Source organism: Seriola lalandi, unplaced genomic scaffold, assembly GCF_002814215.2.
Source record: "Seriola lalandi dorsalis isolate HSWRI2012SDOR001 ecotype SW California unplaced genomic scaffold, Sedor1 jcf7180002054570, whole genome shotgun sequence".
In the NCBI taxonomy this organism is placed as follows: domain Eukaryota; kingdom Metazoa; phylum Chordata; class Actinopteri; order Carangiformes; family Carangidae; genus Seriola; species Seriola lalandi.
In genome coordinates, this window is record NW_019525123.1 from 1,918,834 (window position 1) to 1,929,405 (window position 10,572).

At 41.1% G+C, this 10,572-nt stretch overlaps 1 protein-coding gene across 1 annotated transcript; it reads left to right on the plus strand.

Moving 5' to 3' along the window:
* The first annotated feature begins 494 nt into the window (after positions 1 to 494).
* socs6a (suppressor of cytokine signaling 6a) lies at positions 495 to 7,009 on the plus strand. The gene is made up of 3 exons (XM_023417005.2): positions 495 to 850; positions 1,313 to 1,382; positions 2,480 to 7,009. The coding sequence occupies exon 3, from the start codon at positions 2,606 to 2,608 to the stop codon at positions 4,214 to 4,216; it is 1,611 nt and encodes a 536-aa protein (XP_023272773.1). The 5' UTR covers positions 495 to 850; positions 1,313 to 1,382; positions 2,480 to 2,605; the 3' UTR covers positions 4,217 to 7,009.
* Positions 7,010 to 10,572: the final 3,563 nt, after the last annotated feature.

Below are 10,572 nucleotides of genomic sequence, written 5' to 3' on the forward strand. Positions count from 1 at the left end.
GGGCAGCTGAGCAGCTCCAGTAGAGCAGTTACAGTGCAATAGTTTGCTCAGAAGCATTCACTGGCTTTAGGGAGGGAGAAGTACTTGCTAACTAATATGTGCTGTTTGTGATCTGTGAGATCAAATTTTCTTCTCAAACCTAAAGGTATTTCCAAACACACTTCTCATTATAACATTAATTAACTGACATTAAAAAAAAAAAACAGATCAGGTCTGTTTTGTCTGAATTATTATTTTTTTTATAGGGTTGTAGTAGGCTACACATATTTTCTCATTTGAATCAGAAAGTATTTATTTTCAATATGGATATTTTATCATTTGCAGATTAAATAAAATGATTTTGAAGCTAGGTTAATTCTTCTTTTTTTTTTTTTTGCTGAACTATGCAAATGCTTTGTCAGGGTCGGGGTTATGTCTGTCTGTCTGCCTCTGGGATGTAAAACTTGCTGGAGCTGCTTTGAGTCTGATTCGCTGCATCTGAATCTGCTCCCACAATTCAACAGGCAACAAAGGAAGAAAGGAAGAGGCCGTAAGCTACAAAGTGTTAGCCAACCCAGGCAGAAAGATGACACCTTATTGTGTCATTCTAGTCGGCAATGTAAACATGCACGTTTAGAGAAGTGTTGAATCTGGCCGTACATACGCTTTATACTTTCGTCTGGGCGCAGAAGCTGATTAGAGGGAAGGTAACGGTAATGTTTTCGACAGTAAACGCTAACAAAGCTAGCTGATTGGCTAAGGTAGTCAGCTAACATTAGCCAACAATCGTCAAGAAGCGAACCTTTCATGAACATATTGCACAAGACAGATGCCACCACCATTGGGTTATTTTGCCCAGTAAGACAAGCAGGTAAGAGACTATATGATGTGCAGATTTAAAAAAATATTTACAGATTACAAATGGACTCTGAAAGTAGATATGCTAACAAACTAACTGGTTGGTAGCTGTTTCGTGTTAGCATACAAGCAAACCAACGTCTTTTAAATTGGCTAGATCAATCGGTTATCCTCATTTTGTTTCCTATTCTCTTAATAGTTAATGAGTACCAAATAAATTAATGTTGGAGCATTCAGTTTCTCCATTTTGTCATTAAAGGCGCATGCTAACGAGCAGAGCTAAGCTAAAGGCATGCTGTTGTGTCCGTAGGCCTTGCCAGGTCAGGACAAACCTTGCTAAGGTTGGTTTAATTATGACACGCCGTTTGTTCTAAGTGGTTATGAAGGTGCAAGTTGTGTTTTTTCCTCTTTTTTAAAATCCTGTGCGACCTCAAAGTGTAGGAGTTTTCTAATCGGCTGTCTTTGTTTTTCATAGCATCAAATGAAAGGTGGTGGAAGTGGAACTTGACCCATCCAACTGAGTCACCATTTTCCTGCACATAATGGTGAGTAATCAGATTGCAGCTGTCTTGATTATCAAGCAGCTTTGTTTAGGCGTTTCAAGTGGCACATGTCTCCACATACTGATTTAGTCTTGTTTGCCTGACCTGTCATAGTTTTTGACAGATGAAAAAGCAATGATATATTTATTTCTCAAAATCATGACTTTTATACAGTGTGGTCAGTGAGTATTTGGACAGTGACATATTTTCTACCGTTTGGAACGACAGACTACAGCATTGCATTTAAATTGAATTGAAATAATCACTGTAATGTACAAGTGCTTGCTTTTAGCTGTAGGGCTGTTTGAAGTTGGTCACATCTCTATTGGTGGAGCAGTGTCATCCATTGTAAACAATGCAGCGGGAAAGTGATCCTGAACATGCAGTTAAAGCAAGCAAGGAGTTTTTTTTAGGGCAAAACAGTGGCAGCAGAACTGACAGAACATCATATGGCAAAATACCATGCAAAGGATTTGTAACCAGATGCACATAATACAAAAAACATAAACATAATGCTTTTATTTATGTTTGTGTAATTTGTACAATTAAATTGCTTCCCCTACCAGCTCTTCAACCAGCTATATATCCAGCTATTTTAATAAAAGATTGCCCATTTTAGCAACTTTTCAAGCAAAAATTTCTACTTCCATCCTCTCAGTTATGAGGATTTGCTGCCTTTGTTTGTGTTAGGTAAAATAATAACTTGATGCTAAAGTTAGCATCTGAAGGTTTGACAGAGAAAACAAGACATTTGATAACATTACATTGGGCTTTTAGGGAAGTTGTAAGAGGCTTTTTTCATATTTTATTGGTTAATTTATTTATATTAATTGCTAGTTGTGACCCTGAGTTAATACAACAAAACGCATTGACTTTTGTCCAAAAGCCTGGGGACTGCTTTAATTGGCTATAACATGCTGTCCTGTCATTATTTTCAATCTTTCCATTGTGATGGGCATGTTATTATCTGAATCTTGCATTAGGCATAAATCCATATTATGAGCATAATGCATGCAACCCTGTTTTTTTCCCCTGAAGTGAGTGTTTTTATGACTAAACCTAGAATATCTCTCATGTTTTGTGTGTTTTTGTTTTCGCAGGGTTTGATGGCTCCACTGTATGCATGACTTGTTTCGTGTGGCCTGATGGGAGGACACTGTGGATAGTACTTTCATCAGGATACCAGGAGAGCCATCCCATGCCGCCACGTTGGAGGGCCTGTCAGAATGAAGAAGATAAGCCTTAAGACCATCCGCAAGTCCCTCAGCATAAAGGGCAAAGAGGAGGGTGACTTTGTCATGCTCCAGCAGCCCTCGGTGACTACTGAGTTTTCAAAGGAAGAGTCACTTTTTGGGGGCTGCTACACCAAAGAGCTCTCTGGCTGTGACCTTGGTGGAGAAGAAGACAAAGGGGGGCAGAATAAGGGCCGCTCAAAGAGTGAGAGTCTGATGGGATCACTAAAGAGGAGGCTGTCTGCCAAGCAGAAGGCAAAAGTGAAAGGAGGCTCATCTGCCATAGGCTCTGTGGATGATGATGACACTTTTTCATCTTCTTCTGTACCCATCAGCTTCAACGAGGTGAAAGCCCAGAGACCCCTTAGATCTTCATCACTACGAAGTCACCATTATAGCCCCTCACCATGGCCTCTGCGATCAGTCAACTCTGATGATTCGTGTATTAAGATGGAGGTCAAAGTTAAAGCCATGGTACACTCACCTAGCCCCAGTCCCAGCTTGAATGGTGTCCGGAAAGAATTTCATGATTTCCAGATGGAAGGGCTCTTTCAGGACCAAGCAGAATCCTTAAAGAATCTCCAGCAGCCACAAAATGGTGAGCTGCATCTAAATATTGATGAAAATGATGTGCCTGTGGTGCTGGGGTTGACGCCCCAGGACTACATCCAGTACACAATGCCTTTAGATGAGGGAATGTACCCGGAAGGGTCCCACTCTTTCTGCCTGGACAGCTCCTCTCCTATGGAGGTGGTGACTGAAGCAGACAATGGGTCCCTCCACACAGACCAGGGACAAGAGGAACATGAACTGGTTAGTGGGTTGCCTCCGGATCTCTTCATGGAAACCTCAGTGAATAGTCTTCTCATTGGTTCTGCTGGTGTGATGCTCCAAAGCTCTAGAGTAGAGGTCCCGCCTCCCCTCTCTCCACTCCTGCCACCCATGACAAGTAATGGACATATCCCCAGGACTTTTTCGGGGTTCAGCTCTTCAGACAGCCAGGTAGCTGAGAGGGTAAGACACCACCTCAACTTTGACCCAAATTCAGCTCCTGGGGTCAGTCGGGTGTATGACTCAGTCCAGAGCAGCGGACCAATGGTCGTAACCAGTCTGACGGAGGAGCTGAAGAAGCTGGCGAGGCAGGGCTGGTACTGGGGCCCCATCACACGCTGGGAGGCAGAGGAAAAGCTGGTCAACTTGGCTGATGGCTCATTCCTGGTCCGAGACAGCTCAGACGACAGGTACCTGCTCAGCCTGAGTTTCAGGTCACAGGGCAAAACCCTCCACACCCGCATCGAACACTCCAATGGACGCTTCAGCTTCTACGAGCAGCCCGATGTGGAGGGACACACGTCCATTGTTGACTTAATTGAACATTCTATTAAAGACTCGGAGAACGGAGCATTTTGCTATTCCAGGTCTCGCTTACCAGGGTCTGCAACCTACCCTGTCAGACTAACCAACCCAGTATCTCGGTTTATGCAAGTGCGCTCCCTGCAGTACCTTTGTCGCTTTGTCATTAGACAATACACAAGAATAGACCTGATCCAGAAACTGCCCTTACCTAACAAAATGAAAGATTATCTGCAGGAGAAGCACTACTGAGGACACAGACAGGACAGTGGTAGCAATTTGCACTTTTGTGTTCAGTTGAGAGATTTAAACAAGGTTTACAGACAACCACGGTTTTGAGATGATTAGTTCTGGTGGCTCTTGATTTGTGTCCAGGTGACTCTGTTGCTGTTTAGTCCTCCATTCCACCGTTTTTTCGCTGGTTTTAGGAGCCTCTACTTCCAGAAACACAGGCCAGCACATAATCTATCGCAAAAATATAGCAGAGGTTTACAGTCAAGTTATCTTAGTTCCATACATTAAGTGCAGACATTAGGCATGCTTTGTGATGTGTTGTTAAGTGTAACATCCAGCTGTGCAAGTAGAACCAAATTTTCATAAATTTGCTGTCTGCATTACAGTTGGGCCAGTAAGAAAAATAAAATTCTACTCCAATTCATTGAATTTTTATCCACTAAATTGTACTTTTCAGACATGATTTCTAGGATGGAGATTTTTTTTTTTTTTTAAATCAAATTTTAAGCTCTCAGCCGACTGACCAACTTTGATCATCTTTTGCATCTTATTATTTCTTAGATTGTGTGATGGTAATATGTCAGCATGACCAGACTGCAAATTAGAACACAGAATTTGCAATGCTAGGCGTCTTTGTATTTTTTAAACAACCTAAAGCAAACCTCATTTTTGCTCAAAATTGCTTTCACTGCGTTAACCAGATTTTTTTACTAATTTACAAATGTAACTACTTTTCTAGTGGATGCAGTTTCTTCGTAAAGTATAATACGACTCTGTCATGGCATATGACACCTGACGTACTACAATTACATTTCTGGCCCAGTATGGTTAGATTGGTGTGTGCTTTGTCATGTTTGTTACTTTCAGCTGTTTTGGTGTATGATCAAGCAAGTTTTAACGCTAACCACAGTGCCATAGAAGTAAAACCTCAATGTGTAAAGTCCCTTTCAGAGTCACACAGGTTTACCAGGTCCACAACATGAACATTTTGTTGCAAAAGATGTCCAAAGATTGCCGGTCTGTCAGAGGCTTTTAACAGTTGGTTAGAGAAGTAGCTTTAAATTGTATGGCTGCATGTAGCCAGTATATTGTAATGTGCAAGCCTAAAGGTACTGATGATGCTGGATTTTTCATGTTGTGCTGTTTGTAGAAACAGCATCAAGTCGATGTATAGATCTTTTCAAAAATATGTTAACATTAGAAGTTAAATCTTTCTGCATTAGGAATGTTACAAAAACTGCACCGCAGCTCAGGCCTAACAACTTTGTCACTGTCAGTAATGCTTGTATCTGCATGTCGTAAAGGCTTTAAGACTGTCAGTTAAGGGCACTGTAGAGTTACTCTAAATGAGTGAAGATGTCACAGCAAAAGGGTGTAAGATTTTGGCTGTGTTGCTTAAGTGCAACTCTGAGTAAAAGGCTGTTTAATGCACAATTGCGTTTACCTTAGGCAGTTCAGATGTAAAGAAAATTGCCCTCAATTACCCTACAACTGAAAACCGATCTCAAGTCAATTGACCTGCATCTGTATGTAAGGATGGCTGTTTCTTAGTCTCTCAATGCCAGAACTGAGCTGGACCCAGATCAAAGGAATCCAAAAAAATGGTGTGAGCTTAGGTCAATGGATTTGGCAAAGCCAGGGTGAAGTCCTCGTCACCATCTTAGAGTGAAGCCAGGGTTTCAGCAAATGACAAAAGTTCCATCACAGCTGCATGGCATCATTAGTGTCATATGAATTCCAAGGTCATTTAAAAAAAAAAAGAAAAGAAAAAAAAAAAAGCATCCAATTTTTGTCATTGCTTATTCACATCGTCCCCAGTCCCCACAGAGCTGCACTACCCCACAGATTGTCTCGCTACTGGGCTGTTTGTGCCAGAGTAAAGGGAAGAGCACACAGTATGCTACGCAAGTGCTTTATATGGATACTTTGACAGGGAATTGTTTTTTCACGTTATGAATGAGCATCTTTTTTGACATCAGTGTCCTTAAAAGTATTTGGAAAATGGTCTCTCAGACAACTTTGGTAGGTTGTTAGCGCATAGTTCTAGTTTTAGTTAGCTAGAAATGTTGGTGTCTGAGGAAGTTACCATGAATCTAGCACAGCAGAAATTAGATAGGAACTTTGAATGGTGTTGCATGTTTAAAGACTTAGCATTTTAAAGCTTTGAGTTGTATAGGAATGAAGGATCTAGGATGTGTGTTTGGCTGTATAGAAGGATGTTTTTTTTTTTTTTTTTCTGTCACAAACATTGGCTGGACATTCTCTGTACAAGAAATGTATTTTTTCTTTTTTGGAATCCTTTAGTGAATTTTTTGTGACATTTGCCATCTGGGGGATGGGGCTGTACAAAAGGAATGTACGCTTGTTTGAGGTATCCATTTTATCTGCCTGCAAACCAGTTTCAGAAAGCATGAGAATCATAAAAACTACATTGACACATTTTTTTGCACTTGAATATTCTCCATTGACATGCTTGGATCCTCTCCTGCCTAGAGTTGTCCTTCAGATGGCATTTAAAAAAGAAGAAAGAAGAATTAAAGTCACACATTTGTCCTTATGTGTTCATATAAATGTTTAGATTAAATGGAGATTGTTTTGTCTTTGTCATATCTGTGGGATATAAAGGGTAAGGCACCAGCATCATATCTAAGCCTCTGCTAATGCTCACGGGCTGTCAAGGAATGGGATCATAGCAAGAATGTGGATGTAAATTTCATTTGTCTTCTTTTGGGTGCGTGTGTATGTGTTTCATTTGAAATGTGAAAGTAAAATGTTAGTCTTTTTTTTTAATACAATGTTGTTTTAATTGTATTTCTGTGTTTTAATTTGCAAATGACAAGCAGGAACCAGTTTCATATGGTGTTGCTGCTGTGATTTTTCAAAAATACTTATTTTGTTTATTATTAAGCATTATTGCCTTCAGTGTTTGATTCCAGAGGTTGATGCTTGTTAATAACAGCTGTTTAGCACTTAACAAGCTCCAACGTTTTTTTTTTTTTTTTTTTGGTTTGTTTTTTTGTCCGCGAAGGTGATTGTTTACAACGTTATGTTTGGAAATTCCCCTCCCTTCCCTTTTTTTCTTTTTTTTTTTCTAACCCTCTCTCACATGAACATCTTGGTATGTTGGTACAATTTGAAAACTCTTTTTATTTCATTTTAATGTGTTGGACACATTTGTGCTGCTTATGGATATGATTGCCTTTCTTGTATTTAACAATGGGGAAATAGAATGTCACCAGTGTAGGTGTGTGTACACATGACAACTCTGGTTATCATCCTGGGAGAGCAAAGCAGATTTGCAATTTGTTAACAACTGTAGTCAGTTAAAAGGAGCATTAGTAGCGATTAGAAAAACCCTCTGTAGAATTACCAGTTCACTCCAGTTTACATTGGTTGTCAACTGTCAACTTTCCAAAGTAGATGGTCTTTTTGTATTTTTCTTTTGGAAAAAAAATCAACAGTGATTTATTGCACAGTTTGGATACCGTTCAAGAGTTTTTTGTATCTGCCAATTATAAATTATAAATAAAAAAAACTATATTCTAAAAAAAAAAAAAAATAGTTCTGTCTTTGTACACTCTTCTGTCACTCACATTAAACTTATTGCTGTACACAGAGTTCAGATGACGCCGTAGTTTTGAGCAAGTGATGCACTTGACAAGAGCCTGGTCGTGCTTGTAGTTGTGTTAATGGATCAAATCATAGAGTCTTAAGGAGATTCTTTCCACAGTGGGTACAAATTGGCAGCTAATCCCACAGCTCTGGTTGCCTAAATTACAGAGACAGACTGGGAGGTCTTACAAATACAACTGAGTGGAGCAAAGACTCTGGGGAAAGATTAGCAGCGATGCTACCGTCCTCCCTTTAACTTCACTTTAAGTCGACTCTGGAGAAACAGTGAGAGAGTTCTTGTATTGTAGGAGAGGAGGAGAAGGTGGGGGGTGGGTGGGTGGTAATGGTGTCAGGTTTAGACTTGGATCTCCTGAAACATGGTCGGCATGATGATGAGGAGGTAGGCTTTGTTAACTGCTGTGTCTGACAGGCCTCTCCAGGCATCTGAGGTGAAGATACACAACTGTTTACTCTCTCTGCCCGGTTCAGGATGATTTATTCATAGCGCACGCCGGTGGTCGCGTGTCATACGGAGATGCCTCCATCATAAAAGGACTCATCTTTGCCTTCCACTGTTATTTTTTTTTAATTTGCAGCTTTTCAAACTGTTTATATTCAGAATTTAACAGGAGAGATGCTACTTTGCTGAGAGAGTGCAACTTGTCACGATGTGACGCGGCATCTCGGCGGTTTCGGGTTTGTCTGCAAAACGTCGTGATATTGGACCCGCTCGCTCTGCCACCTCACACCCAGGATGTTGCCTACTTATTCACAGTGCTTCACTGCGCCGTTGTTTTTTTGAAGGGGAGCCGTCGCTTGACAAAATATTGTATCGGTTGCTGTTTCAGGAAAACATCGAAATGAGTAATAAATAATAAATAATAATAAATACGAGCATAATAAATAAATAAAACAAATTTTTGACACATCAGTGGAATTTCTGGCACGTGAAACTTCATTTGTTTGTCGTTTGATCCATAGAAAAACCAAATTGTAAAAGCAAGCTGCGGGTTTCATGAAGGTGCTGCGCCGAGATACAGTCCACAACCCTTCTGAAAACCACAACATGTGTACTGGTTTCTATATGAATTCAACTAATGAGATAAAACATGCTAATTAGACAGTTATAGAGGTGCTGGTGTGTGGATTTTGTTTTCTTTAGTCAGAGCTGTACTAGCGATTTCTTTGTGCTAAGCTAAGCTAACCAGCTGCTGGCCTTGTTTATGGCAGGCCAAACAATTCAAAAGCCTCACCAGGATAGACACCGATTACTGTATCCAGCTGTCCTCTGTTCGGATCTTGGTTCGACGTCTGACCAGACGGCGCTGTTGGAGTTGGGTCGGGCGCCACGTCCAGCTGGATAGGTGCGACTTGTCTGGGTATTAGCTTTTCAATCATGTGGTCTCCCAAGCTTATTTACAGCAGACATAGCAACTATTACCATTTCTTTAGAGATGTCCAATTGTCTAAACCAAAAACAATAGGTCTTTGGAGCTAGAGCTGTGAGAGCGGTGAGAGTGAAACAAAACTAACAACAAAAGATAAACAATGTGCCGCTCCTCACTATAGAGCTCTGTAAAGCCCAGGGGAGCTGCAGATTTGGGCGATTATTCTCTGCACTATACGATAGACCCCTCTCACATTGTCACGCTGTCATTTGATAGATTGTTAATATACGAATTTAGATTATAGCTGCTTTAAGACCTTGTTACAGGAGATAATCCGGCCTGCTGTCCTCATATTAAAAATAGTCAATTTGGGAGTGTGAGCAGATTCTTTTCCTGCCTTTTTTTTTCGATTTTGCGGCGGTGGACTGCATCTCTTTTCAATTTGCACCATTGCGCCGCGCCTGAGAATTTGAAGTCCAAAGCATGAACAGCCGAAGACAGCCGACGCACAATCCTTGCAGTGCGTGTCGACACAAAAGCGCTCATTTGGGAGCAAATTTCCTCTCAGTGTGGTTCTTAGTTTGAAACTGTTTACTCTGGGGAATCCATCCATCACATGTCTGCTGTCTCAGATTGATGATCCATTCCTACCATCTGGTGCACTGCGTGGTGCACCCATTTTTCACCCACAAACAGGGATGATGTTGACAGCTTGAATTAGCCAGCAAACATATATATCGCTTTAAATTGTCATGCCAGGAAAACATCGGTGGGTCTAGCTGGTAATGATAAAGCTGAGGTTACCTGCTGGCAGCAGATGTCTTTCAGCCCAGAGTGAAAGGTTCAGCTCTATTAATGCTTGTGATCTCATGCCAACAGTGCCACACACCACCGAGACCCTCATCTTCTCCATCTATCATGCATTAGATGCCTCTGAACCCCAATTAGCCCTGTTAGAGTAGGGACTGCCTTCATCATTACCAGGTCTCCACTGAAACAACAGCTCTTCCTGGTATTTGTTGTGATCATTCCTCACAGTTTCTCATGTATTTGGGGAGAGTATGTTTGTTGAAGTTCAGCTTGGTAGCTTCCACTGTGTGTGTGTGTCTGTGTGTGTCTCATACTGTTGTGGAGCATGTCTGTACATCAAAACGCCTTTCATCACAGTCCCCTTCCAAAAGTGATATCTCTACCCACACCAAGGAAAGATAGGATTTAACAAACAAAGTGCATCTTACTGTGAGCACAGCTTCAGTTACTCTTTCGGAGAAGAGCAAGTACTCCAAGATTGTTGAGAAAGTGAGCGTGGTTAATGACCAGAAAATGGCCGAACCAGATGGCCCCAGCTCCAGGGTGTCAGCAAAGAAGAAGCCG

Excerpts from the sequence above, each read along its gene's own strand:
- socs6a (XM_023417005.2), top strand. The coding sequence starts at position 2,606 with ATGAAGAAGATAAGCCTTAAGACCATCCGCAAGTCCCTCAGCATAAAG.